The 26,913-nt window shown below is 49.7% G+C and overlaps 13 protein-coding genes across 13 annotated transcripts; 7 read left to right on the plus strand and 6 right to left on the minus strand.

Moving 5' to 3' along the window:
• Window positions 1–264: 264 nt before the first annotated feature.
• Window positions 265–1,212, plus strand: FMAN_13981 (uncharacterized protein; the record flags this gene model as incomplete). The annotated part of the gene is made up of 5 exons (XM_041833521.1): window positions 265–295; window positions 367–733; window positions 788–890; window positions 988–1,094; window positions 1,149–1,212. The coding sequence occupies 5 exons, from the start codon at window positions 265–267 to the stop codon at window positions 1,210–1,212; spliced, it is 672 nt and encodes a 223-aa protein (XP_041683875.1).
• A 223-nt stretch (window positions 1,213–1,435) lies between these two features.
• On the minus strand, window positions 1,436–2,983 carry FMAN_13982 (uncharacterized protein; the record flags this gene model as incomplete). Its single annotated transcript, XM_041833522.1, has 1 exon — window positions 1,436–2,983. The coding sequence occupies one exon, from the start codon at window positions 2,981–2,983 to the stop codon at window positions 1,436–1,438; it is 1,548 nt and encodes a 515-aa protein (XP_041683876.1).
• Window positions 2,984–3,310: 327 nt separating this feature from the next.
• FMAN_13983 (uncharacterized protein) lies at window positions 3,311–5,043 on the minus strand (the record flags this gene model as incomplete). The annotated part of the gene is made up of 6 exons (XM_041833523.1): window positions 3,311–3,901; window positions 3,954–4,212; window positions 4,262–4,517; window positions 4,570–4,654; window positions 4,708–4,793; window positions 4,860–5,043. 6 exons carry the CDS (start codon window positions 5,041–5,043, stop codon window positions 3,311–3,313), a joined length of 1,461 nt encoding a protein of 486 aa, XP_041683877.1.
• A 1,083-nt stretch (window positions 5,044–6,126) lies between these two features.
• Window positions 6,127–8,034, plus strand: FMAN_13984 (uncharacterized protein; the record flags this gene model as incomplete). The annotated part of the gene is made up of 3 exons (XM_041833524.1): window positions 6,127–6,191; window positions 6,239–6,604; window positions 6,651–8,034. The coding sequence occupies 3 exons, from the start codon at window positions 6,127–6,129 to the stop codon at window positions 8,032–8,034; spliced, it is 1,815 nt and encodes a 604-aa protein (XP_041683878.1).
• Window positions 8,035–8,138: 104 nt separating this feature from the next.
• Window positions 8,139–9,179, minus strand: FMAN_13985 (uncharacterized protein; the record flags this gene model as incomplete). Its single annotated transcript, XM_041833525.1, has 1 exon — window positions 8,139–9,179. The coding sequence occupies one exon, from the start codon at window positions 9,177–9,179 to the stop codon at window positions 8,139–8,141; it is 1,041 nt and encodes a 346-aa protein (XP_041683879.1).
• Window positions 9,180–9,584: 405 nt separating this feature from the next.
• FMAN_13986 (uncharacterized protein) lies at window positions 9,585–10,070 on the minus strand (the record flags this gene model as incomplete). Its single annotated transcript, XM_041833526.1, has 1 exon — window positions 9,585–10,070. One exon carries the CDS (start codon window positions 10,068–10,070, stop codon window positions 9,585–9,587), a length of 486 nt encoding a protein of 161 aa, XP_041683880.1.
• Window positions 10,071–10,535: 465 nt separating this feature from the next.
• FMAN_13987 (putative D-lactate dehydrogenase (cytochrome)) lies at window positions 10,536–12,560 on the minus strand (the record flags this gene model as incomplete). The annotated part of the gene is made up of 8 exons (XM_041833527.1): window positions 10,536–10,682; window positions 10,734–10,906; window positions 10,960–11,579; window positions 11,628–11,662; window positions 11,713–11,809; window positions 11,859–11,967; window positions 12,017–12,209; window positions 12,264–12,560. The coding sequence occupies 8 exons, from the start codon at window positions 12,558–12,560 to the stop codon at window positions 10,536–10,538; spliced, it is 1,671 nt and encodes a 556-aa protein (XP_041683881.1).
• A 268-nt stretch (window positions 12,561–12,828) lies between these two features.
• Window positions 12,829–15,170, plus strand: FMAN_13988 (uncharacterized protein; the record flags this gene model as incomplete). Its single annotated transcript, XM_041833528.1, has 5 exons — window positions 12,829–13,040; window positions 13,093–13,938; window positions 13,988–14,610; window positions 14,667–14,870; window positions 14,920–15,170. The coding sequence occupies 5 exons, from the start codon at window positions 12,829–12,831 to the stop codon at window positions 15,168–15,170; spliced, it is 2,136 nt and encodes a 711-aa protein (XP_041683882.1).
• Window positions 15,171–15,200: 30 nt separating this feature from the next.
• Window positions 15,201–17,705, minus strand: FMAN_13989 (uncharacterized protein; the record flags this gene model as incomplete). The annotated part of the gene is made up of 1 exon (XM_041833529.1): window positions 15,201–17,705. The coding sequence occupies one exon, from the start codon at window positions 17,703–17,705 to the stop codon at window positions 15,201–15,203; it is 2,505 nt and encodes an 834-aa protein (XP_041683883.1).
• A 486-nt stretch (window positions 17,706–18,191) lies between these two features.
• On the plus strand, window positions 18,192–19,875 carry FMAN_13990 (uncharacterized protein; the record flags this gene model as incomplete). Its single annotated transcript, XM_041833530.1, has 3 exons — window positions 18,192–18,447; window positions 18,510–18,689; window positions 18,737–19,875. 3 exons carry the CDS (start codon window positions 18,192–18,194, stop codon window positions 19,873–19,875), a joined length of 1,575 nt encoding a protein of 524 aa, XP_041683884.1.
• A 1,021-nt stretch (window positions 19,876–20,896) lies between these two features.
• On the plus strand, window positions 20,897–22,813 carry FMAN_13991 (putative Maltose permease; the record flags this gene model as incomplete). The annotated part of the gene is made up of 6 exons (XM_041833532.1): window positions 20,897–21,112; window positions 21,169–21,468; window positions 21,522–21,947; window positions 22,000–22,462; window positions 22,522–22,692; window positions 22,749–22,813. The coding sequence occupies 6 exons, from the start codon at window positions 20,897–20,899 to the stop codon at window positions 22,811–22,813; spliced, it is 1,641 nt and encodes a 546-aa protein (XP_041683885.1).
• A 711-nt stretch (window positions 22,814–23,524) lies between these two features.
• FMAN_13992 (uncharacterized protein) lies at window positions 23,525–24,981 on the plus strand (the record flags this gene model as incomplete). Its single annotated transcript, XM_041833533.1, has 4 exons — window positions 23,525–23,680; window positions 23,737–24,064; window positions 24,115–24,288; window positions 24,341–24,981. 4 exons carry the CDS (start codon window positions 23,525–23,527, stop codon window positions 24,979–24,981), a joined length of 1,299 nt encoding a protein of 432 aa, XP_041683886.1.
• A 720-nt stretch (window positions 24,982–25,701) lies between these two features.
• On the plus strand, window positions 25,702–26,793 carry FMAN_13993 (uncharacterized protein; the record flags this gene model as incomplete). The annotated part of the gene is made up of 1 exon (XM_041833534.1): window positions 25,702–26,793. One exon carries the CDS (start codon window positions 25,702–25,704, stop codon window positions 26,791–26,793), a length of 1,092 nt encoding a protein of 363 aa, XP_041683887.1.
• Window positions 26,794–26,913: the final 120 nt, after the last annotated feature.

Raw genomic sequence — 26,913 nt, forward strand, 5'->3', positions numbered from 1 at the left:
ACTTGCAGATGTGAATATGAGGGGCGCAACAGAGGAGTGTAACTAGCTTGTGTGATTAGTAGAAGGTGACATCCTGGATTCGCCCATCCGTGAAGGACTGAGGAGAGCGGCCCAGTCCCCGACCGTTGCCTGACTAACTGCGCAGTCATCTGGGCGTTTTGCCACCTATTACCGCCTACAAGTAACTCAACCCCTCATTAATCATTAATCGCTCTACCCATGTACACATTGCGAGACTAGTTTCGCTACCACAATAGAGCCACAATGGCGCCGTCCGTATTTCTCATTAGACACGGTAAGTCGGATATCAAAGCCTGCAACATTGTCGCTTACCGTCGCTAATGATCGAGTCTGCCTCGAGAATAGGACAGACAGAATGGTCGAAGCTCGGAAAGTATACAGGCAAAACAGATATAGAGCTCACAGAGGCTGGGAAGAAGGAAGCGATTGCACTTGGAGATAGCTTTGTCGGTCCTAACAGACTAATCGATCCATCACGCCTTGTGCATATCTTTGTGAGCCCAAGAATCCGAGCCAGAGAAACCTTTGAACTCGTTACCGAAAAGCACCCAGAATTGAGGCAAAGAGCCACCTTTACGGAGGATCTAAGAGAATGGGACCATGGAGATTACGAAGGGTTCACGACTCAACAGATTAGGGATTTAAGAGCAAAACGGGGACTTGATCCATCAACAAAGTGGTCAATCTGGACTGGTGGATGTGAGGATGGAGAGTAAGGTTGCATCCTTCTATTTAAGCATCGCTAACTCTTACTTTTGTTTTTCAGATCAGTACAAGATATCGAACGACGCGCCAGGGATGTGATTTCCTCTATTCTAGACATCCAAAAAGACTACATGGATGATGAGAATGGTGGGAATGTCATGGTTGTACGTTTTTGCTACCCCAAGGCAGTCGCGTCTTTAAGAGTCTACCAAATGCTATCTTTGACCATCCGCAAATCACTAGGCTAATATGAAAAAACAGGTCGGGCATGGTACTTTCCTTCGATGTCTTTGGAAAGTCTGGGCACATCTCCCGGTTGATGCGCCTATCAATATCCAATTTGAGACTGGGTCAGTCGCGACCTTGAGGTATGCAAAGCCATCACTTGCGATTCCTGTTGTGTGGATACTTACGATGCAAAGCTATAAGGATAATAACATCGACAGTCGAACAGCTGTAATTGGGCTTAAAATGCATTCGGCCTGAGTTGAAGTTTGTCATATGCGGAGTACTCATCTGTATCGTGACAAAGGGAGACATTCGTTTCAACTAGACAACGTGATGTGGAGTGGACAAGAATGTGTCGCAATATGAATTGCAAGATTGTCGAGGCTTGGCAGGCTCATAAATGTACGTTGGACTGTAAGATAGATGATAGAGACACTGGTGCATTGTTCTTTAAGTATGAGCGGCAATTACTAGACTGGTGTCATCTTGTCGTAATGCAATTCCTCGTCATACACCGGATCAAGCAAATTGATTTTGTCCCCTTGCCATCCAAAACCTCCATAATCTGATCCTCTACAAAGGGATTTTCTCCGTGGTTATACATGTAGTCCATTACAGCACGGCTGACGTCTACCGCGGCACCATCCGTTGCTGTTTCAGTCTCAACAACAAATACAATGAGTTTTGGCTGACAACGCACTAGCCTCTCCCTCCACCCCGAGTTGCAGCGCATGTCCTGTAACAAGTCCCTGTAAGTTCCCTCGCGGGGAAGGAAGCTGAGAAAGCTCAACTCCAGAGACTCCAGTGAGGTTGGGAGTGTAGAGATGAAGGCCATAACATCTCTTTGTTTGACAAAAGATCGAGAAAGGGCAAAGTGACGTAAATTACACCACTCATTGATTGAGAATATGCTCCGCAGAGGCATACCATTTTGTTCGCCATCCACAAAGTCGTGCCATTTCCTGCTTACAAAAGGAATGCTAGTATAGAAACGAATACTTTGCAAGTTCTTTGCTTTGCTCAGAGCTCTAAAGAGGAGTCCGGAACGGAAAGAAGGCCAGTTTTGCCTGGGCTCAGTACTACAGGCTAGTGATAACTCCAGACGTCTTAGCGGAGGGTGACTCAGGATGGTGACAAGATCGTGATATTCATCACTGGCTGGGTTCTCAAACAGACGGCAGTCAATTCCTGTCCAAAGCTGCCGGCTTTCCACAACAAGCTCAGCGAGGTCAAACGTCGGGTTCTCACGAATATGTTGAGCGATTTGCTTCGTGACGACACAAAATCCACGCCACTCTTGCTTTGATGTTTCATCCCAAGGCGCGAGGGGATGCTCCTCAAATGGTGGTGGCATGGGCCAACCACGTTCCAGAGGGTATATTAGGCCCTGCGGAAGAGATCTGATGGTAGGCGTGTAATATAGCGGCCTTCCATGAATTCCATGCGCAGCAGGACTGAGGGTAACTCTTTTTAGATTTGGAAACCGCGACAGACCATATCTCAGAACCTCAGCGTCCCAGCCCGAGGCAAGGACTTCGTCTTGCTGTGATTTAAGCTTGCGATATACTTCATATGACTCAGCTAGGGTGCAGCGAGTCTTGAAAGCTTCCTTGATATGAGGCATGGCCTGATAAATTTCTTCCCCGCCGTCAATCGCTTCGACGATGGAACTGTAAACCCTTCTGAACCAGTACAGCACTTGTGTGGTGTCTTTCAAGTCTTCATTCATCTCGACAAACCGTCTCCCCCAAGAATGATCAAAGCGTGAATCATCGTAAATGATCTCGGTGACTTTGAACCGAAAAGTATCATGGTTCGCAATCAAGGTAAAGACCTCAATGTCGCGTAAGTTGGCAGATATAAAGACCCGGTTAAAACGTTGAAGAGAGATGCTCCTGAGATAAGAGCACGCCAGGCGGAGATTCTTGATGTCGGCGTTAGGAAGAATGTAGATGGCTTGGTTCAAAAGCTCCAGGGGTAGGCGATTGAGAATACCAAGGCTTTCGCAAGTTTGATCGGTTGAGTCCATTATCGTAGAGGCAGCGCAGCCAAGTGCATGGTGTATAAAGGTAAAGTAGGCCTGAGTTGGAATGAGCCCAATACTGACCTGGCTAATTATCTTGAGGTTTAGCCTGGAGAGGGGGATTACAAAGCCTGAAGGGCCCCCAAAAGGCAGTGGGCGGGGCTGATAAGTCCAATAATGGACGGCGAAAGGTAGCCATCAGCAGCCAACCATCACTAACCAATACTTGGTACATAGACACAATTTATTTGCCATGCTCATAGGGGGTCATAATTCAGGCTGATAGGATTCAGCCATATCTATGAAGGGAAAACATCAATACATTCTCTCTAGCTAAGTCGCATACCTCCAATGGGGATGATCATCACCCAAGTTATCAGCATCTGCAGCCTGAAGCCTATGGTCCCTCTCCCCACGATCCCTCTTCTTATTCTCCCTGATAGCAAGGAAGTAAAACGCTGTACACGAAATACCGCAAATCCACACCATACCAAGACTGACCCCCAGGCCAGTCCAGTACTCAGGAGCCTCACGTGTAAGATATACGTTAGAAGCAACGATACCACCAAGATTACCGAAGCCAACTTGCGAAGCGGAGGCGATGGACCGTTTGTAATGTCCGCCCATTGTGTTGGATAACCATCCGAGAACGACGGGCTGTGTGATGTAGCCGCCTGTGACGAGAAGGAAGAGCGCAAAGTATCGTGCTGCAGTGGGGACTTGGTGTTGGAGGAGAAGGAGTATATAGCCGATGCTGGTCATCACGACACCAAACATGGTGAAGCCATAGCGATGACGCATACGGTCTGCGAGGTATGCGGATGAGAGACAGCCAATGGTTGCAACGATGTATACCGGGATGGTGAGCACTTGTGCGCGCTCGGCGGCGTATCCCATCTCACGGAGAATGGTAGGAATGAAGAACTGTGAAAGTCAGTGTCAGCGCTCTTCATGTTTCATTGGGAATTGATCTTACCGAGCCAGCGTAGCCGTTATTGACGATGCCAAAGTAGGCCAAAGTGCCGAGATAAATCTTCCAATCAGTCAAGATTCTCTTCCAGGCTGCCTTGTTGAGATGGTCCATCCTGGCATCGCCAGAATCATCAGCCAGTCGAGCCACAAGTCTAGATCGCTCATCGTCGTTCAGAAACGAAGCTGTCTCTGGCCAATCGGGGATCCACCATTTGCAAATGACACCGGCAACTACCGTGAGAAGTCCCTCGAGGATAAAGATCCTGCTCAAGCCATTAGGAGATTGTAGCCATCGAGGGTCGAGAGACATACCAGCGCCACGCTTCAAGGCCACCGACATCATGCATCTTGGCAATCGCAAAGGCCAAAAGGCCAGAAAAGGCGCCCGCCAAGATGGCAGCGCTAAAGAACAACGACATGCGCCATTGCACTTCATAGCGTCTGTAGTACATGCTGATAAGATAGATGCAGCCCGGGACGATGCCAGCTTCGAAGAAGCCGAGAAGTACGCGACAAGCGATAAGGCCTTGGACGTTTTTGACGAGGCCCATCCCGACAGTTGAGATGCCTATTATGATCAGCCAATTGTTAAGCGGTGTAGTTGGAGTACTGCAACATACCCCAGAGTACGGTGATTCCCGCCAGCCAAAGGGAAGGTGATACTCTCTTGATTATGATGTTCGACGGGACTTCGAAGATAATGTACTGCAAAGTTCGAGTCAGAATGTGGTATGTCTATATCGGATCGATCGACATACGGGAATAAAGAAAACAAAGAGTGCCATGTTGTAATCGACACCAGTCATCTTCAGATCCTCTGTCATTCCTTGGATCTTTGCGTTGCCTAGATTCAAAGATCATCTTATCAACTTCAATTCTTCCAAGCGAGTCTATCGTCATGGTGGCATACCGATGTTGGTTCTATCCATAAAGGAGAGGAAATAGATGACCATCAGGGGAGGAAGCAATCGAGAGTCACACTTCCGCAAAAGCTTCTTGGTAGCCTCTGACTCCTCAGGTGTCTGCTCCGCAGTGGACTCAGCACCCTTGAGGGAAGCATGGTCAAAGGCAGCTTTCTCGTTGAGGTCAGCCATGATGAAAGAGGAGAGTATGGATTGATGGTGCTGGGCTGTGTGATGCGGATTGAGGAGGGTGGTGCATGCCTCCTTCTTATGGAAATGAGCGGCCTACGTCTCGACTCAGCAATTGATAGCCTCGAGTCTCTAGTATTGGACGAAAGGATCCAGATCGACGCACTGAAGAGGTATAGCCAAGTGCGGGGTGCGGAGGCGGGGGGGGACTGGGATGGAAGAGAAATTCCGGGGTACTGTAGCAAGGCCATACAGAGCATCATAAACAGGTTACATGCAGATCCGAGGAAGTGAGATAGCGGCATAGCCTATCTTGGCTCGTATTCCAAATACTTCATTATACATCTTGCTACAATGGCCCGGGTCATTCCCGAACTCCGGGTAGGATAATCGAATGGTAGCTACTGTTAAGGTTGACCGGGAAAGCCAAACGGCTAGACGACTGCCCATGTGGCTAAATCCGCGACTACGACTTTTCGTTGTCTGATTGGAGGCGGGATACATCTTGTTTATGCTCTGACGAGTGATACCCGAGCTAGCTCAAGTCCCCAGGAGGATGTGTATCTCCAAGCGTGCGTCGGTTACGAAAACCCCTGTACTCCAACCTCTAGCGCGCTGAAGGATGCGTTACAACGCAGACAATTCTTGGCTTCTAGAGGTCGGGCACGAACCGGAAATTTGGATTCGATCCATATGAACGCTGTGGTGAATCATTCGGAGATTTCGGAATTACAAGCTTGACTCAGTAATGATGTAGAGGAACAGCCGAGCGAGCATGGCGATGATCCATACAATAATGCGTAATTCAAAGTCTGATAATATCATTACAGGACATATCAGATGTAAATAATCCTCATCTCCTGTTTCGCTTTCATGGTCATGATTCGGGGTTTGTTGTGATGCCGCAAGTGGGGATCACGCTTCCACTGCCGAAGTCAGTTGCCAGAGCCGATCCCCCGCTCGGGTACCAACCGTGACTGGGGAACTCCTCTTCGGATGGATCCCGCATTGCAACATTAAACGTCAAGAAAGACCTCATGAATTTGACCCAAACCATCGACCACTTTAATTTACACTTGTGACAAAATGAGATTAGAGGCTCAAACCACAGAATCAGATCGTACGGATCCTGCACCAGCAAAGCCCGGCATGTACGTAACCCACCAAGATGATACTACGCAGGACTAACGTAGCGCAGGTGCACAACATCTTTCGCCTTCTTCGAGGCCCTGGTCGAAGCAGGCGTCAAGAACTGCTTCGTCAATCTCGGGTCTGACCACCCCAGTATTCTCGAGGCTATGGTCAGAGGCCAGCGGGAATTGAAAGATAAATTTCCCAGAATCATCACGTGTCCAAATGAAATGGTTGCGCTGTCCATGGCAGATGGATATGCCAGGTTGAGCGGCGAGGCGCAATGTGTTATTGTGCACGTTGATGTAGGCACTTCTGCTCTTGCGGCGGCTATTCACAACGCTGCTATGGGAAGGGCGCCAGTTTTGATCTTTGCTGGACTGTCGCCTTATTCGATTGAGGGAGAGCTCCTTGGTTCGAGGACTGAATTTATGTAAGTCCATCCTTACATGTTACTGAGCTTTGACCGACAATTATAGCCACTGGATTCAAGATGTTCCCGACCAGAAGCAAATTGTCTCACAGTACTGCCGTTATGTCGGAGAAATCAAGACTGGAAAAAACGTCAAGCAAATGGTCCGTCGCGCCCTCCAACTCGCAACAAGCCATCCCCAAGGACCCTCATATCTCATGGGCGCCCGTGAAGTCATGGAGGAAACAATCGAGCCATACACCATCAACTCCGCCTTCTGGAAACCTGTTGCACCTGCAGCTCTCCCTCAAGAAGCCGTGCAGGAAATTGCAGAAGCTTTGGTCAACGCGTCTGACCCACTCGTCATCGTCGGCTTCACAGGCCGGAACCATGCAGCTGTTAAACCTCTTGTCGCGCTGGCGAATACTATTAAAGGACTGAGGGTTCTTGATACGGGATGCTCGGATATGTGCTTCCCTGCTGATCACCCTGGTTGGCTGGGTATGAAATACGGCGTTGACTCGGCGATTCAGAGCGCGGATGTTTTTCTTATCCTGGACTGTGATGTCCCGTGGATTAACAAGCTTTGCAAGCCAAGAAGTAACGCGAGGATCTTTCATCTTGATGTTGATCCGTTGAAGGAGAGCATGTTGGTGTTTTATATTGATGCTGAGCAGCGATATCGTGTTGATGCCGAGACTTCTCTGAGGCAGATCACAGATTATCTCCGGGCCTCGCTGTCTGAGAAGCTTGCTACTTCTGAGTTTGATCTTCGGGAGCAAGCCCTTCAGAAATCGTACAAGGAGCGTATCCAGACGCTCGATGCGAAGGCCAAGCCTCTGGACTCAGGCAAGCTCACAACAGACTACGTCTGCTCAACCCTACGCGCTAAGTTACCGGAAGACACAATCTGGGCCGTCGAGGCCATCACAAACATGATCTCCGTCGCTGATCAGATCCGTGCCACCATCCCCGGCCAATGGATCCACTGCGGCGGCGGCGGTCTCGGCTGGAGCGGCGGCGGTGCACTAGGTATCAAACTCGCCGCTGACGCAGCAGACGCTCTCATTCCCGGTAAGCGCAAACGCTACGTTGTGCAAATCGTAGGCGACGGGTCATACATGTTCTCTGTGCCTTCAAGTGTCTACTGGATCTCCGCTCGTTATGGTATTCCCGTTCTCACCATCGTGTTGAACAACCTTGGATGGAATGCGCCAAAGAGATCTATGCTCCTGGTTCATCCTGATGGACCTGCTTCGAGGGCGACGAATGAGGAGTTGAATATTTCGTTTGCGCCGAGCCCGGATTATGCGGGTATCGCGAAGGCTGCGAGCAATGGGGTCATCTTTGGCGCGAGAGTTGCTAATGTTGAGGAGTTTCAGAGTGCATTGGTTGGGGCGGTTGAGAGTTTGGATAGAGGCGTCTCAGCTGTATTGGACGTGGCGATTTAAAATCAAAATGTATAAGGGACTAAAATTCAGAACAAATGACACATCTGCCTCTTGATAGCAGATAGATACACTAGCTGGCTTTCGCTGCTGTGACAGTGGATGATTTAAACCTTCAAGACAAACTTTTCGCCACTTGCCCCAGCTCTAAGAAGGTTCAGCATCTTCTGTGTCGCTTCCAACCCACCATCTATAACACGAGCCCTGGGCGCAGGCTTAATTCTCCCGTCTTCGAGAGCCTTGGACAACCAGTCGCCGAAAACCCACCTTGCTATATCTGGATAATTGACGGTGAACTCCACGCAGTTGGTATGGTGTCCTTCAATACCAGCTGACAGCGCTATTCGTTCCGGCCACGGCATCAGCGCAGTGGCTTTGCACACTGGTGCCAGATCAGCTACGGTCAGTATATCCGCGACCGAATCGAAGGAGATTCCCTCAGCTCTGGCATCCACCACACCGCGGATCTTTGTTCCAGAAGCTTTCAAGGCTGCAGCTATCTTCTGCGCGACTTGTGGGTCACGATAGTCCCATGCGTCCTCCACCCCCAATGTCTTGAGCCACCCGTGATGTTTTGGGCTTGCAGTCGCGTAGACACTCCATCCCAGCGCATGTGCTATCTGCAGTGCCGAAACACCTACAGCCGAAGCACCACTCCATACCAAAATCACTCCATCTTCCTCATCAGTCTTCTCCCGCATTGGTATCCCGAGCCCGTCGAACAGCGCGATAGACGCAGTGAGTATGCTGACAGAAAGTACGGAACCCTCCTCAAAGCTGATGTTGTTGGGTAAATGAGCTGTCGCCACTTCATCGAGCAGGGTGTAAGTCTGAAACGCTGCTTTGTCGATGTTCTCGCTTATAACACCTAGCGCAAAGCCGATGACGCGATCGCCTGGTTTGAAGCGTGTTACTTCAGAGCCAACGGATACAACGACACCGGCGAGGTCACTGCCAAGTACGGCTGGGAAGTTGTTGGAGAGGCCGAAGGTCTGGAATTTCCAGTCTGAGGGGTTTGCAGCCACGACAGCATTGTGGACCAGTAGTTCGCCCTCCCTGGGGGTTGGAACTGGACGTTTTTGGACTGTCAGTCGGCCTTGTTTGACGGGGAGAACGGCGGCGACATTGGGCTTTATTGTATGAGACATGCTGTAAAGAATCTACGATAGCTGATCGATGGACAATAATTCAGTATTAATACTGATTTCATTGGCAGCTACAAGAAGGATCAGGGCTGTGCCTTGATTTATATAAAAGCCCCTTAAATGCAACTCTGTCCGGAACAATTTGTCATATTGTGCTTCAATTGGCTCTAATATGACATCAACTCAAGGCTCTTGTCAAGGTTCGTCCGATACTCGACCGAATGACAAAGCAAACCGAGGGGATCAAGAGTCCAGATTATTGGCTGGCAAATAAAGCAGGGCAAGTATTTGCGAGAGTGGGTCGCATCTCATGCACCTAATTGGCCTATTATTTATAAAGGAATGTATTTGCACTCTTGAAGCCCATTCTCATACCGGCTAGCAACATCGTCTTATCGCCATCAACATCTAAGGGTTCACAGCAAGCTTATCAAAATGCAACCCTCCACCAGACGAACAAACATTGCTCTGCTGTACAATCCTCGCAACGTTCGCATTACACGAAAATCCCTGCTGGCAAGCGTACATGTCCTGCGCATTACTCCCGCCAGTCCATCTCATGCTCTGAAAGATAACCCCATTCGCCAGCGCATTAGTCCACTGATAGCCCTTGCACGGGTCCCAGGTGAGCATGAAGGGATCGTAGATAACATTCTGGCAGCCTGTGTCGGAGTAGAGGGCGAAGTTGGTGAAGCGGAGGGGGAGTTGACATGCTGCCTTTTGGGCGGCGTCGGAGGCGGGGGAGGCGACAGCTGAGGATGAGGGGGCTTTGGAGGTGTCGGCGGGTTGGGAGAAGGGGAGGGTTTTGACGGTTACTTCGGCAGGGACTTTTGGTGCTGCCATGGCGATTGGGGCTGCGAGGAGCAGAAGACCGATGTCACGGAGAGAAACCATTGTGTGACGGTAGGTATGCCGTTATGAATAGATGTGTAAGGCAGAATTGATGAGATAGACTCTGACGTTTGTTCTGAATCTGTGAAATATTAGGTGGCCTGCAAGATTATATAGTCAATTTTGTGTGTCTTCTTGTAAGGTATGAATACGACTCGGCGTAGCTGATTGGAAGTGATAGACAGACACTACGGAGTAATAATTCTACTGTACCCGGTACGGCCCGCTCGAATTGCGGGATCACCGTAAGCGATGCAACACAAAGGTGCCCTGAAAGGGTCTTTAGAGAATGAAAATGTGACGAATCGGGTTATAAGATTACCACTCGACACGCCGCTTACTGTCGCCGCTTATGACTGAGACCTGCTGATCGTCACGGCCGGTATGGCCGCTTATTGTGTCGCCGACCATCCGAAAAAGTGCAACACGCAGAACAGTTCATCTTCAATTCCTCTGCTTTTGATTAGTCTAATCTTTGCGGTCGAAGATCTTTCCTGGGTTCATCAACCACAGCGGATCCAGACTCGTCTTAATAGCTCTCATGACCTGAATCGGTACCTCCCCAACCTCCTCCCGAAGAAACTCCTTCTTTCCAAGCCCGACACCATGCTCACCCTAGGCATTATTGTTAGATATGTCAACTTACAGTTAGGTTGCATCGCTTACCGTGCATGTCCCATCCATCTCAATCGCTCGTGAGACCATTTTGTGGACGCAGTCCTCGACCTCTTTGCGCTGCTTTTCCTCAAATAGGATTGTTTCGTGGAAGTTGCCGTCGCCGATGTGTCCAAGAATACTACCAAATAATCCTAGCTCCACAAGTTCTTTCTTGGATATGTCTATTCAAGGTTAGTGACATCCCTAAGGGGAGCAATCGAGTAGGCGAACTGACCTATGAGCTCGGATACTCGGGACAGAGGGACAGCGACATCCGTTGACCAAACATGTCCATCTGTTTCTCGAAGTGCCATCATGCTCCACAGTGCCTCTTTCCGAGCTGACCACAGAGCCTTCTGTTTTTCCGGATCACTTTCGTATTGGAAGCCATTTGCATGATGCTTCTTGGAAATACTCTGAACCTGTGCGATACTATCCTTGACAATAGCATCACTGCCACTAAACTTGAAGAACAACGTCGGGACTTCGTTCCACTTCCGAGATGTTGCACCCATTTTGTTGATGACGCTCATAAGTACCTCGTCAAGGATCTCGACGGCGCTGATCGGTACGCCTCGACGTATGACTTCGATGGCCATGGTCGCTGCCGCTTTGACTGATGGAAATGTGACTACCGCGATGCCAGTGTGTTCAGGGATGGGGGCTAGCTTCAGCGTAGCTTCGGTGACGAAACCCAAGGTGCCTTCTGATCCCACGAATAATGAGTTCAGGTTATAGCCCGCTGATGACTTTCTCGGTCGTCGTCGGGTCTTGAGGATTGTTCCGTCGCTTAGCACCACTGTGAGATTGACTACCCAGTCTCTCATGGTACCGTACTTGACAGCATTCGTCCCGCTAACAGACTGTTAGACCTGGATGCTTTTCTCAGCTGAGTGCACTGACCTGCAGTTTGTTCCAACCATACCGCCAATCTGGGCCTGCGATATGTGTAAGAAGAAACACACTTTTGTCGAATGGGAAGACTTACAGAAGGGCCTGGATCGATAGGGAAGAATAGACCGGTGTCTTTGATCTTCTCATTGAGATCCATCCATGGAACAGAAGGCTGAACGACGACATTCAGGCTATGTATTTAGCACCAATACGGGAGACATCCCATGTGAATTTACTTACTCGTCGCTGTGCATCTCCAGAATCTGGTTCATGTTGACAAAATCAACACTCACCCCGCCAAAAGGCGCGGAGAAATGGCCTTCAACACTTGAACCGCCAGAATAAGGAACTTGGGCCATCAGCTATGCTCGCTCTGTCATTCTCGGTGATGTACATACTCATCGGTACGCGTCTCTTGTGACATATCTTTGCAATTATAGCAACTTCTTCCGTTGTCTTGGGAAATGTGACAGCAACTGGTAGCCTGTCGATGTTGATGGTGGACCAATCCGAGTAACCGTGAGAATGGAGAATCTCACCTTCTATGCTAACTGCATCTTCTCCGAGTGCTTTTCGTATCTCTTCAACCGCCTGTATCTCTCCATTAGAACTCTTTGGTCGACATCATTATTGCTTTTGGCTTACCACTTCCATCTCTGCTCGGCTTGCATAACGGGAATCATCATCTTTCTGCTTGTCATGGCTAACTATCGTGTATAGCAATGTTCCTCCGATGGTTGTTGCTGTTGCAGATAATGCCGAGGCAAGAAACATCGGTCTCTTTCGCTGTTCTTGTGTACGACTTTGACCATTGGATTCTGATTTGCTACTACTGGAATTTTGGGCGAATCGAGAAAGACTATTCGACGCCAGGCCGACTACACATTGTGATGAAGGTCTTCTCAAGCACCCCGGCAGGGCACGATATGGTGTCTTCAGCATGATGAAATCGGATTCAAGGGATAAAAAAATATAAATCAGCACCTGTAGTCATTCGGTGGGACCATTCATGACATTTGGGCCATGAGCCGATTATAAGTCCCGGGTAGCCTGTCCCAAAATGACCCTCTAACCTAAACGCGGATAGTGTCCAACGGATATTTCCCGTTCCCCATACCATTCCAACCGAAAAACACCGGGTACGGCCCGTAAAAGGCAGACCCTCCCCTCAATCTCGGCTTCATCAACTCCCCCCGCTGTATTCTTCGCAATGGACATTCCGCAAGCACAGGAAGAAGAAATAGTAGCGCGTCCGGCCAAGCGAAAAAGAGTCGCATTGGCATGTGATACTTGTCGTGAACGGAAGATCAAATGCGATGGGTCGAAGCCTGTGTGTAATCCCTGCAGGAAGAGAGGGGAACCAGCGACAAGATGCGTTTACACTGTCATTGCGGGCACGGCAAAACAGCTTAGCGAGCAAGAGTAAGTCGCCCATCTAAATGAGTAACTGTTTCTTTGTTGATGGCAGATTTAGGTACATTGCATCACTGCAAAAACAAGTACAGGACATGCAACTGGTGATCGACCAGCTCCGCCAAGCTGCAGAACTCACCCCCAAAAGCCCCAGACCCGGTACAATCCACGTCACAACAAGCGGCCCAAGCCCCGTGAGTACAATGGGCGCCACAACTCTCACTCTCAACCGTCAAGAGGATGAATTTTTCGGGCAGTCCTCCCTCCATTCCCTTCTCCGAGAGGTTCCCCACCCCGATCGTCATCGGCCAGTCGCCCCACTTCGGAACCGGGGCCGGAGTTCCGCGACATCGCTGCTTACCGCCGAGTTCGCTTTACCGCCGAGACAGGTAGCAGACAAGTTCTTGAATCTGTACTTTGATAGCGTGCACATATTCTATCCCTGGACACATTCTACGTGGTTCAGAAAACGGTACGAGGCGTTATGGACGTCAACGGGCTATTCGGGAGTGGAGATGGGCCAAGCTGGTGATATTGGCGTGGGCGGCGACCAATGCCCGGAAACATCCTTCTTCTGTGTTTTAAACGCAATGTTTGCTCTGGGATGCGAGTTCTCAGATCTTCCGGAGAAGGAGTCGGCCTCGGCCCTGTTCAGCTCAAGGATGAGGAGTTTACTGCAGACGGACATTCTTGACAAAGGTGACTTGTCGCATGTGCAGGCTTTGCTCCTCGCAGGACACTATGCACTATCGAGCGAGTATCCGATTCGGTGCTATAATATCATCGGTCTTGCTTGTCGGATAGCTGTTGGGCTGGGTCTGCATACGGAGAGGCATGCTGATCAGAGATCTGTTGTGGAGAATGAAGTACGTCGGAGAGTCTGGTACGGATGCCTACAAATGGAGATGTAAGTTCCCTTGATGGTTCGGGGCATATTATATGCTGACGGTATTTAGGACAGTCTGTATGACCCTGGGAAGACCACCTGTCCTACAAATGACAGACGACGTCCTCGTCCCCGCCGCAGTCGACGACGAGTTCATCTGCCCAGACACTAACTCTTGCATCCAACCCGGAGGAATAGTATCACAAAACCTCTTTGTAGTAGAGAATATACGACTAGCCAAGATCCTGGGCAAGATCCTGTCATCGATCTACTGGCCAAGTTCATCCTCCGACTTCAGCGCCCTCGTTCGTCTAGACGGCCTACTTGAAGACTTCAAGACCTCTCTAGTGACTGATCTGAAATGGTGGGACAACGACATTGTTCGAACACAGGGTGCTAGGGGTCACATTATAAAACGTCAGAGAAACGTTCTGCAGGCGAGGTTTCTTCATCTCAGGATTCTATTGTACCGACCAAGTTTCAGCGCGTTCTGCGCTGCTGCGAGGCGCTCGCGCCAACGACGCGGCACGGGCTCTGGCTTGGATGAGGTCGCTACCGAAGCAAATACCCTGCAGGGAGCTTTCCAGGCCCAGTGCGCTACTACGTGTGTTCAGGTGGCGTATGAGCTATCGGCGTCCCTACTAGCTGCACGGGAAGTCGAAGCAACGGGTGCATGGTGGTTCAGTCTATTCTGTAAGTCTTACTGCTGTCAACTCCGTAGTGGCGATACTGAAGAACGTGTCAATTAGATCTTATGACGTGTGGCGGTATAATTATTCTTGGGGAGTGCGCTCAAGTTGGGGGGAGCAAGCACTTTAACCAGCAGCAGCTCGATGCGACGTGGGAGAACACGATGGTGCTTCTGCGAGTTCTCGGTAGGGAGAATGCCCGTGCGAGAGGTTATCTGGACCATTTGCTTGTTCTAAAGGAACAAGCACGGTCTGCATATTTCTGTAAGTTGGTGTTTTACTCAATGATAGAAATTCGCTGACGCTTCTCTAGCAATACGCAACTCCGTCGTTCCATCCCGGGCGCCATCCCGAAGGCCATCCGTCAGCCTCGAGGGACAGCCCGATGAGAACGGAGATCAAGAAATCCCTACTACCACGGATGTACAGGAAGAACAGGTCGATTTCATGGCATCGTTGTTTCAGGATAACTGGGACTGGAGTCTTGATGGCGGCATGCCAACGTATGGTGGTCTTGGATTTGGAGACGAGTTCATATTTCCTCTATCTAGTTGGCCAGCTTAACTACAACCCGCAAAAGAAAACCCAGCTGCCTCACAGCCCTGTCCAGTATTGCGTTTCAGGATTCGTAACGCTGACCGTCTGGAGTGTCTTTGCGGAGCTGAAGCAGACATGCAAAAGATACTCGCCTTGAGGTATCTTCCACTTATCCACTGTGGCTTCAAAGTAGCTAAAAGCGTACTTGCCCAGTTTAAATTTAACCTTCTCTGTTTGCCCAGCGGAGACAAAAACCTTGCAGCAAGATCTGAGATCCTTGACTGGTCGTGGATTCCCGTCGCATGGCGGGGGACTCACATACAATTGTACCACTTGCTTACCATCCCTTATCCCCGTGTTTTTGACTTCCAACACAAGTAAAGTCTCTGTTGTCTCCGGGTTACCGAATTTGGAGTTCGCACTAACCTGGCCAGCCAACTCAAACGTCGTGTAAGAAAGCCCGTCTCCAAAGTGAAACTGCGGCTCTGGAGCATCCTCATCATCGTAGAAGCGGTATCCAACCTTCAGACGCTCTTCGTAATTAAGCTCCAAGTTATCATCGCATGGGAAATTCGAATACGCTGGGTTATCCTCATTCCTCTTAGGCCATGACATTGGCAGTCGGCCCGAGGGGTTCACCTGTCCGAGCAGAACGCGAGCGATGGCATGGCCGCACTCTTGACCTCCAAACCAAGCTTGGAGAAAGTAGGGAACCTGGTCGATGAAGGGAGATACTGTGACGGGAGAGCCAGAGAGATTGACGACGGCGGTGCGAGGATTGCGAGCTGCCACAGCGTTGATCAGGGTGTATTGATGAGACGTCAAGTCCATCGTATCGCGATCGTAACCCTCAGACTCAAGCTCATTCGTTGTGCCAACAAAGACAACCGCCACGTCAGAAGATGCCGCGATCTCTGCGGCGTCTTGAATAGCACCAGGGATGTCGACGTGCTCCATAAAGCGAAGACTGGCGCCCTGAAACATGGTTCCTCCAATCTTGGAGAGCACCTCCGGGTCAGCCGCCCAAGAGTGCAACTCGATCTTGTACTCCTGGCCAGCTATCATGTCGAGGGTGAAGCGTCGCTCAATCTTGGCTTTGTAAAAGTAGAAGGACTCGGGAAGAAGGACTGGCTCCTGTGGACGATGGAAGACCTTCTCGCCATTGACAAACACATCTGCCTTTCCCGTTGTGATGACAGAAAACACATTACTCCCGCTTGTCGCTGGGCGCAGCGCAAAAGACATACTAGTGCAGTACTCCTGGTCGAGGTACGCAGGCCAAGCCTCCTTGATCATGTACTCAGGCAACGCGATCGTCTGCTCATGAGCGACGTTCTCACCGACTACCGAGCTATTAAACCAGCGCAGCTGAACAGGCGAAATCGTCTCTGGTTCTGCGTGTGGTAGGGCACCAAAGACCGGAACGCCTGGTGCATGACGGCAGTCGACGCCTTGGGCCTTGAGACCCTCGAGAGGTGAGATGATGTGCTGAGCCAAGACCTTGGCACTGCCTCCGCCCCCGATGCTGGGATGAAGAGCATGATGACCTATAACAGCCACTGAAGCTTTTGGGGGGAGTGGTAAGAAGTTGTCGTCGTTCTTGAGGAGAACCATTCCATCTGCTGCGATGGAGGTGATGAATTCAAGACACTCTGGGTCTTGTACCGAACGCTCGGGCTTCTCAACCGGATCTTCAAAGCGACCAGTCTTTTGCGCAAGTTCAATGACCCTACTGACACTCTTGTCAAGAGTCTCCATGGTCACAGCACCAGCTTCAATCTCCTTCAGAAGCTTCTGTCCTCGCCATCTCGTCGGGCCTGGCATTTCAAGATCCAGACCAGAGTTGAGTGCCTGAGCAGTTGAGTATGTTCCCATCCAATCTGAAACCACAAGACCGGAGAATCCCCATTCTTTACGCAGCACTTCTTCTAGTAGCCAGTGGCTCTCCGCGCAATACTCTCTGTTAAGGCGGTTGTATGAGGTCATAAAACACCAGGGATCTGAATCGCGCATCACCAGCTGGAAGGGAAGCATATAAATCTCCCGCAAGGTCTGACGATCGATATTAGACGTCATCTTCGTCCTCGACTTTTCAGATTCATTGGCGACGAAATGCTTCGGCGTAGCTGCTATGCCTTCGCTCTGGCAGCCTCGAACAAACGCCGAGGCCAAAGTCCCAATGAGGTACGGATCCTCAGAGTAGGTCTCGTAGTTTCTCCCGCCGAGCGGAGATCTGATGATGTTCATAGTCGGCGCGAGAAGAACATTGGCAGATTTCGTCTTGGTCTCTTTCGCGATCTCTTTGCCAAGTCGGTATGCGAGACCTTGGTCGAAGGTTGCGCCAACGGCGGTTGAGCAGGGAAAACAAGCTGCTGTGATACCGCTCACGTAGCTCTCTCCACGAGCGCCGTTGGGCCCGTCGGACATTTTGATATGGGGAATGAAGACATTGTCTCGTTTGATGGCTGGTGTGCGCCACCAGTCAACGGCTGCTAGAAGACTGACTTTTTCGTCCAGTGTGAGCTCGGAAATGAGGTCGATGGTGGTTTTGGAGGCTGTCATGATTGTTTATTGACCTGTAGTCGGTTTGGTGTAACTGGGATTGGTCACATTCAAACCTCAGTAATAAGAGGGCATGAGGCAAGTATAGCTCAGCGTGATAATAAGTTTGACACAATTAGCACCGAGCTAGTAAGTAGTAAACTCCGGTGCGACTCTCATAAGAGCATGAGGGGTATTCACGCATCGCACGGGAAGCATCCGTTGCACGAGTCATGTAACAACGGGTACGGCCCGAAAATTCGTATATCGCTAAGCATGCGTCTCCCAGCCTGTGGAGATGACTCCATGCTACCTCAAGCCCCGTGGGGTCGTTGAGTCAGGCAGACTTTTGTCGGGGATCCCCGCAGTGCAATGCTACTCCAGGGGCATGAGGGCCCCGTCCTGTTGTAACGGTGAGTATATTAAAGGTCAACAGGTTTCATCTAAGAGTCGTCGATTACTGGCTCAACATCATTTTTCTTCTGTTCAACTCGTCCAGATCTCAAAATGGGCAAGAATAGTCTTGAAGGCAAAACGGACGTCGCTATGGCTGAAGATGCAGGCCATATCGTCGACGAGCAGATCCTCGACCTCGACCAGAGAATCCAGGAACTCGTTGCCACCGCGCCTCCATTCTACCAGAACAAGAACCTTCTCCGGCTGTATCTCCTCATCATTCCAACTTGTTTGGCAGCTGCTATCACACTGGGATTCGATGCAAGTATGATGTCTGGTCTTCAAGCTGTGCCCCCTTGGGATAACTGTAAGTCGCCTATGTTTCCAGGCCTGTTCTGAGATAGACCTTTTGCTGACAAGAGCTTCCAGACTTTGGTCAACCTCGCGGTGCATTGCTTGGTATCATGTCTGCAATCCTCCCCCTCGGATGTGTCGTCGCGACGCCCTTTATCAGCTTGGTCGGTGATCGCTGGGGACGACGTATGGGTATCTTTGTCGGCGCTGTCATCATGATTATCGGTGCCGTCATCCAAGGTGCTTCTGTTCACTGTAAGTATTCAAGCCATCACTGCCTGACGCATCTAACTCGTGTTCAGTTGCCATGTTTCTCGTCTCCCGCTTCATTATCGGTTTCGGCCTCGTCTTTGCAAACGCCTACGCCCCCATGCTCATCGGTGAACTCGCCCATCCCAAGGAACGACAAGTCATCACATCCCTATATCAGACATCTTGGTACATCGGTGCTATCCTCGCTGCTTGGGTGACCTTTGGAACCTTTAGCATTCCTAGTGAATGGGCGTGGAGAATCCCGTCTCTTCTACAGGCTGCACCAGCTCTGCTTCCCATCACATGTGTCTTTCTTCTTCCTGAGTCTCCTCGTTGGCTCATCGCGAATGGTCGCAGTGAAGAAGCAAAGGCTCTGCTGGTGAAGTGGCATGCTAATGGGAACGAGGACGATGAACTTGTCAAGCTCGAGTTTATCCAGATGCGAAATGTCATTGAGGCTGAGGTCAGCAATGAGACAGGCTGGAAAGATCTCTTGACATCACCTGGCAACCGGAAGCGAGTATTTATCCTAGTCTGTCTTGGCTGTTTCAGTCAGTGGTCTGGCAATGGTCTCGTTTCTTATTACCTTGTTCGTGTTCTCGAAACCGTCGGTGTCACCAATCCTCGCGAGCGTAACATTCTCAATGGCTGCCTCATGATCTTCAACTGGCTCACCTCAGTCGCGTCAGCATTCCTCACCGCTTACATGAAGCGTCGAACCCAGTTTCTCATTTCTGTGGGAGGCATGCTCGGTATCTTTGCATCTCAGACCCTTTGCGCCGGTCTCTTCAACGAAGATCACAACGCCGCCGCAGGAAAGGCCGTCATTGCTATGCTCTTCCTCTTCTACTTCTTCTACAACTTGGCCTTCAACGCGCTCCTCTACTCGTACCCTGTCGAGATCCTTCCCTATCCCATTCGTGCCAAAGGTTTCTCGCTCCTCATGTTCTTCGGAAAGGCGAGCAACTTTATCAACACCATGGTCAACCCTATTGGTCTTCAGGCACTGGCTTGGAAGTTCTATTTTGTTTATGTTGCCTGGCTTGCTATTGAGCTTGCTGTTGTTTGGAAGTTCTTCGTCGAAACCAAGGGCCCAAGTCTCGAAGCTATCGCTGCTGTGTTCGACGGTCATGTCCCGGCTGAGCATGAGGCGCAGGATCTTAAGAAGAATAAGTTGGAGGAAGACTAGTTGGTACCTCAGCGATTGTCTTTTTCCAGAGCAGCAATCGAATATATATTATCACGTAACATTATAGTCACATTGGCTTTGGCTTGCTTGTCTCATATCTTACTTCCCGTTTCACCCTCAGCATATCACCCGACAGTAGTCTTGTCCTTTTCCTATGGCACCTCAATACTCCCAGCATATTCTGTGGCTCCATTGACGATCGCTGATTCACTAGCTATACCTATACTAGTAACTGCTCTATTAAATATCAGCAAAATTATTGGTGCACCCGTCGCCTCTTATGCCGCAAGTTCTCAGTCCACCTCAAGATTACTTCGCCATATGCCGCCTCCAAGCCACTAGTTTGCCGTTTTCTTCCTTTTATATAACATTCACGCGTCTCTGATATGACCAGAACAAGGAAATCGAGTCGGCATCAGCTTCAAAGGTACCTGGTGATGACGATCTTGATTTGGTGGCTCCGGCTGCAGCATGGTTTGGTATTATGCCGGAGTAGCATGACCTAGGCTAGGTAGCTGGCAATGTCTCCCTAGAATCATTCTAAGGATATCGTGTTTTCGTTAATGATGCGTCGCGTTTAGTCAATTAAAGTGCTTATATAATTCTACAAGTATTCCCAATGGCTAGACGAATCTCCGGTGGGATAGATGAATGTCTTGGAATAAAGTTCGCGGTGGGATGGCATGTCTTGTCGAATTTCCGGTGGGATGGGCCACGAGGCTTGGTCTGTGAAAGACGCCAATTGGTTCTGCTATCGTTAGGCCCTGTTTCTTCAGCAGTTGTGGCACCACATTATGTCAAATACGGTCCAGACTTCATGGTTCTCCGCACTACGTACTTTGGGGTCAAAGCGACAAAGGTGAGTTCCCCATGGGGTTGACGCTTTACAGTGTTGACTTATAAGGGGGATGCCGACCCCTCATGCTGAAAACGGAAGATCAGCAGCAGCAGCAATCCTAAACATTAATAGATCTCCAGCCGCGGTCTACAAGTTATTCATTGACAACTTCACGTCGGAATCATGGGCACAGACAACATCGTTGTGAATAAGCACACGCTTGAGGGTCTTGACCTCGGCGACCCTCACACCATCCAGCTCATTCAACGCGCTCAAGATGGAAACGCCGCCGACAGAGATCTCACCATTCGCCAGGCCCTCAAGAAGTACAGAAAGGCTGTATTCTGGTCTTTGATCCTGTCAATCAGCTTGGTCATGGAGGGTTATGACCTGGTGATGGTACGCAATAGACCTACGCCTAGCTCCTAGACCTCAGCTAACTTCAATTGTGACAGCTCGGATCCTTCTACGGTCTTACCCAGTTCCAAGACCATTTCGGCGAGTACAGCGCTGTAGAGGGCAAGAAGGTCATCTCACCTGCTTGGCAATCCGGTCTCTCCAACTCGTCGCAAGTAGGACAATTGGCTGGTCTTCTGATCAACGCTTGGGCGCAAGATAAATTCGGTGCTCGAACTACAATGATGGTCTTCATGGCGTATCTTGTGGGCACCATCTTCATTCTTGCTTTCGCGCCGTCGCTGTCTATCCTTGCGTTTGGTGAAGCACTTTGCGGTGTTGCGTGGGGTGTTTTCCAGGTAAGCACGAGCCAATTCTACTTCATGAATCTACTGACAGATTATCCGGTTAGACTCTGTCTACTACCTACGCTTGCGAAGTCGTCCCCACGATCCTCCGTCCATACGTCACCGCATGGGTCTGCATGTGCTGGGGCCTCGGTATCCTCATCTCATCAGGCGTCGTCCGCGCATGCCTAAACATCGAGGGTAACTTGGCCTGGAAGCTGCCCTTCTATCTTCAGTGGGTCTGGCCCGTACCATTATTCTTCGTGGCGTACTTCGCTCCCGAGTCTCCCTGGAACGCCGTCCGTCGTGGTAAACTCGAGCTCGCGAAGACATCCCTCCGACGACTTGCATCAGATGATGGAGATAGAGAGGGAGAGATTGAGGCGAGCTTGGCGTATATCCAACATACCACTGCTTTGGAAAAGGCAGAGACTGGTGGAGCTTCGATTCTCGAGTGCTTCAAGGGCACCAACCTCCGTCGAACCGAAATTGTAAGACCTCTCTTTTTCGCTTGTTTGTCGCTTCACTCTAACTTGTTTACAGAACTGCGTTGTCTGGGCCGCCCAGATCCTCTGCGGAAACGCCATTCTCGGGTTCGTCGTCGTCTTCCTCCAAGCCGCAGGCTGGTCCCAAGTCCAGTCATTTAACCTTAACATCTCCCTCTCCGCATGCTACATCATTGGCGGCATGATCTGCTGGGTTCTCCTCCCTCGATTCGGACGCGCGACTATCTATATGAGTGGCCTCGTGTTTATGTTCTGCTGCCTTATTGCTATCGGAGCGCTCGGATGGTCGACCAGCAAAGACGCTTACCTTGCTATTGGCCTACTGTTTGTGGTCTCGACTCTTTGCAACATGATCACCATTGGGCCGGTGTGCTATCCCATTGTGGCTGAGACTCCTTCTGGACGGCTTAGGTATAAGACTATTGTCATTGGAAGGTTTGTGTATAACCTAACCGCCATCTTCAATAACTCTGTTACGCCAAGGATGATTTCGGCGTCTGGTAAGTCCATGTGCAATGGTAGACAATGGCCATATGAAGAAAGCTAACAATGAGTCCAGGCTGGGGCTGGGGTGCGAAGACAGGTCTTTTCTACGCCGGAACTAATGCACTCTGTCTCATCTGGTGCTGGTTCCGTCTTCCCGAAACAAAGGACCGTACCTTTGGTGAGATCGACATTCTGTTCGAGAACGGAGTACCAGCAAGAAAGTTCAAGTATACCAAAGCTGACCGTGAGTATTCCCTTATTCGACTGTTTCCGGAACAGGCTTGCTAATGTTGTCACTAGAATTTGCCCTTGAGAGTGACTATGTATCGGAAAAGGTTGGGCCTGCTGTCGATCATAAGGATTAAAACAGTTCTTGTATCATCTCAAGTATCGCTGGAAAGTGATCTAGCGGTGGGTTGGGCAGATAGAAATTGGTGGCAATCTGATTTGGATCCATTGGGCTCACCTCGCTCTGCAGGGTAAGGCTTTTATTGGACCTCACAATTGAGATAATTAGTTCATCTCTACGGCTACTCAATGCCTATTTAATTCCTCTTTAACATAATTATACTTGTTCAGCCATTTATCCTGCCTTTATTCCAAAAGCACGGCGACATTTGCTGGCTTGCTGCATCTAGACCGCCAGTATGACGTGGCCCAGTTGCACAAAATGAATGATGGGAGAATAGCGGCGTGTATCTTCTGACACTTTGTGGTTGAAATGCTGACAGAGGCGAGACCGTCCTATCTCCTTCTGGGCACAATTCTCAAAAGTGATATAAGCTACAGTAATAGCCCATGGTAAGCTACTTCACATGAAATCACATGTGCAATCGTTGTCAAATTTGATCCATGGAGATTTTGTTTGTTGTTTAGTGGAGTGAGACCGATGAAGCCATTGGATAGTGCTTGACCCGCCCTGTAACACCTCGACGTAACCCCGCCTTTTCGGAGTCCGCCGAAGATTGTTTGTTATCTGTCATATCTTATCAGCAGCATTTAAACCAACAGCTACAACAACAAAGCAGCACAAAACAAACACTCAACCCTGAAATCACTCACGAATTTATTTCAAAATGGATAGCGACCTCAAGTATCTTCTCTCCCTCCAAGCCGTCCGAGACCAAGCGTCCAAGGTCTTTGAATCAGCAAAGCAAGGGAATCTGAAGCACTTCGACTATGACGAAGGCCGGATGGGAGCGGTCGCTGATTACGTATCCAAAGTGATCGATGTAAGTGATACTAAATCATCAGAAATACCTTCAGAGCTGATACGATCAATCCCAAGCGTGATTTCGGTCCTGACAAGTACGACACTATTCCTCCTCACGGGCGCTGGCAGCATTTCGAGGTTGGAGACGTCGCGCGCGTCGATGCCCTCGTGAAGCGATGGTCAAGCGAAGATGGAGTCGATCAGACCGAGATCACCCGACGCTTGGTCGACTTGTTCTTTGTGTCGGTTCTTCTTGACGCTGGAGCGGGTGATGTCTGGCGATTTAAAGAGCCTGAGACTGGACAGGTTGTTGTCAGAAGTGAGGGCATCGCTGTGGCGTCGCTTCACATGTTTACAGCTGGATCTTTCAGCTCTGACAGTTCTCTGAAAGAGAAGGTTGACGGTATGTTTTGTGCGAGCTTCTTTTCTCCATGGGCTAACTGGCTGTTCTAGCGAAGGGTTTGATTGAACTGCAAGACAGCAGCTTTGAACAGCACTTCCAGGTATCTTCTGAGAATCCTATGGTTGGAGTGTCATCGCGGGTGAAGCTACTTCAAGCTGTTGGTTCCAATTTGTTGAAGCACCCTACAGTCTTCGGAGAGCTCGGTCGCCCAGGTAACTTAGTCGGTGAGTAAGCACGAGCAGATAGTGAATATTCGAGGCTGACGTTATCTTTTAGACTACCTCACATCCAAGGCCTCCGGATCGAAGACTCTTGACTACGAGCAGCTCTGGTTCTGCTTGCAGGACCTCCTCATCCCTTCGTGGCCCGGAAACCGCACCGTTTTTAATGGCCAACCGATTGGAGACGCATGGCCTCTCCAACTTCTATCCGAAATCGCCGACAGCAATGGCGATAAGGACCCCAAGAGCAAGATTCAACCATTCCACAAGCTCACTCAATGGTTGGCCTACTCGCTCTCCGTCATCTTCGAGAGACAGCTAGGCTTCACTTGGGAGAACATGCATCTGGGCACCGGACTGCCTGAATACCGAAACGGCGGATTATTCGTCGATCTCGGGGTCTTGAAGCTGAAGCCTGACGACTTGAAAGCTGGAAAGGAAAGCTCGGGACAAGAGCTTCCGCAGTTTGAAGCCTCTGATGATGTCATCGTTGAGTGGCGTTCTCTGACTGTTACACTCCTGGACGAGCTTCACAAGATGCTCAAGGAGAAGTACGAGCCCCGAGGAGTCAGTCTGAGTCTTCTTCAGATGCTGGAGGCGGGAAGTTGGAAGTCTGGACGGCTTTTGGCTGCGGAGCTGCGACCCGAGACCAAATGCAGTCCGATCCTGGTTATTAGTGATGGCACGCTTTACTAGTTGGGGCCACCCAAGAATACTTCGCTGGACTTCATGCAGACAAGAAAAAGCTCTCACATGATATAGATCGACCGAATTGACGTATAGTTACTGTGCAAAGGTTGCTGGTAAATTGATGCGGAGAGGGCCGTCGGACGTTGCCGGAACCCGCTAATTGTCGCTGAAGGAGCTTTCGAAGGGATAGGGAATAATAAGACGATGTTATCCTATGCTTATGATGCAACAAGGGATACACGACAGTACAGGCCACTCGGACTGCTCTCCGTGTACTGAATACCTTACATAGAAGTATGGAGACTCTTGTGGTGACAGCTGGGGCTGTTCAGATTAATGTGAGACATGACCAATTCCTTCAATAATCCTCTAATGACCTTCTTATGAGGGGACATTTTTTGGTACAGATACGGGTCAGAACCTCTGGCTGCCTCACATTGTTTCATTTGCCAATATTGAGTCAACTATCTACACGAATCAATTGTATGGCGTACATAAGAAGTGAGTTACACCTGTGGCGCGGTGCGCCCAATGACAGCCTCTACACCTGGGAGCAAGAACTCTATAACAGACCTTAAGGTTATTTCATCCCGTCATTCAACCAACAATGAGTCAAACCGTCCTTCTGTATTGAAAATGAGTCATAAAATGCTTTTGTTATAAGCCTGCGACAAGACGACGAAAGATGCTTCTCCCCCTTGCAGGCTTTATTCCATCCCAGTCAAGATGCCACATCAACAAGAGACCACTCCACCGGTGCTTGGCAGCTTCGGCTGTCTCCCGCTGGAGATCAACATCTACATCATGGAGTCACTTACCGTCCATGACTTGCTCTCTCTCACTAGAGCTTCTCCTGCAGCCAGGCGGTATTTTAAAAAAGACTATGCCTTTATCATCCGGTCACATATTGCACGTTTCTATGATCACTATGCCGATCCGGCAGCTATCCCACTACTTAGACTTCTCGCCCGTCTTCGATTACTACGGTCACAGGTCAAGGGGCAATCTAGAGACGTGGTTGAGAGCCACCTCAAGCCTGTCTTTGACTCAATCCCTTCTCTGCACTTTATGGAGATACCGTTAGGATGGGAGTCAAACCTGCCTGTAATGGCAACAAATATGATTCCTGAATTGAGAGAGGTATTCTTTAGGTGGCGTGGTCACCGGCAGAACAGTTCTCCAAAGGAGCTCGACAAGGTACCTTACTGGGGGAAATGGAGATTTACTGAATCCTTCCTACGGTTTGAATGTTTCTGCTGCATCTTCTATCACCCTGACAGATTTTTGTCTCAAGATATGTGGAACTTGAGAACTATCTTTCTCGGGCCCTTGATGGCAGGTGAAGAAGCTCTTGTTCCAATCGATCTTGCGCCGTCATATAGACGAACGGTTCACGGCCGTGGGCCATATAAGTGGATGACCTGGGACCCCTATGAGGTCACGAGGTTTGACTTCAAAGCTCCATATAAATTCACACATTGGTTTGATGAGCTCATCACGTCTGTGGACATATCACTTCGTGAAAAGCAAACCAGGACCACAAGTCGTCGCAAGAAATCACCTCTTACCACAGAACAGTCTGAAATCTGTGACTTTCTCAAGAGGAAACGGAGTGAGGATAAACATTTTTGCTTTCACCTTGCCTTACAAGGCAATATGCTTCTGACTCGTCTTTTATGCCTCAAGACCGAAGCCTTGGAGGATTACATCGTTGAGGCATATGCTTCTGTGGTCGCTTCCCAGCCCGACCGCAAAATGGCACACCATCCCGACTTGGATGAAATGTTACATATCGCGCGGAAGTGGAAGTTTCAGTGATTTTTCCTGAACACTCAATGAAACACCAGGACTGTGATAGCAGCCGTTAGAGATGCTCGATATCTCGTTCAGTCGATCGACTGGTCTTTTGTCTCGTATAAGGATAGTAAAGAGATAGGG

Source organism: Fusarium mangiferae, assembly GCF_900044065.1.
Source record: "Fusarium mangiferae strain MRC7560 genome assembly, contig: FMAN_scaffold007, whole genome shotgun sequence".
Classification (NCBI taxonomy): Eukaryota; Fungi; Ascomycota; class Sordariomycetes; order Hypocreales; family Nectriaceae; genus Fusarium; species Fusarium mangiferae.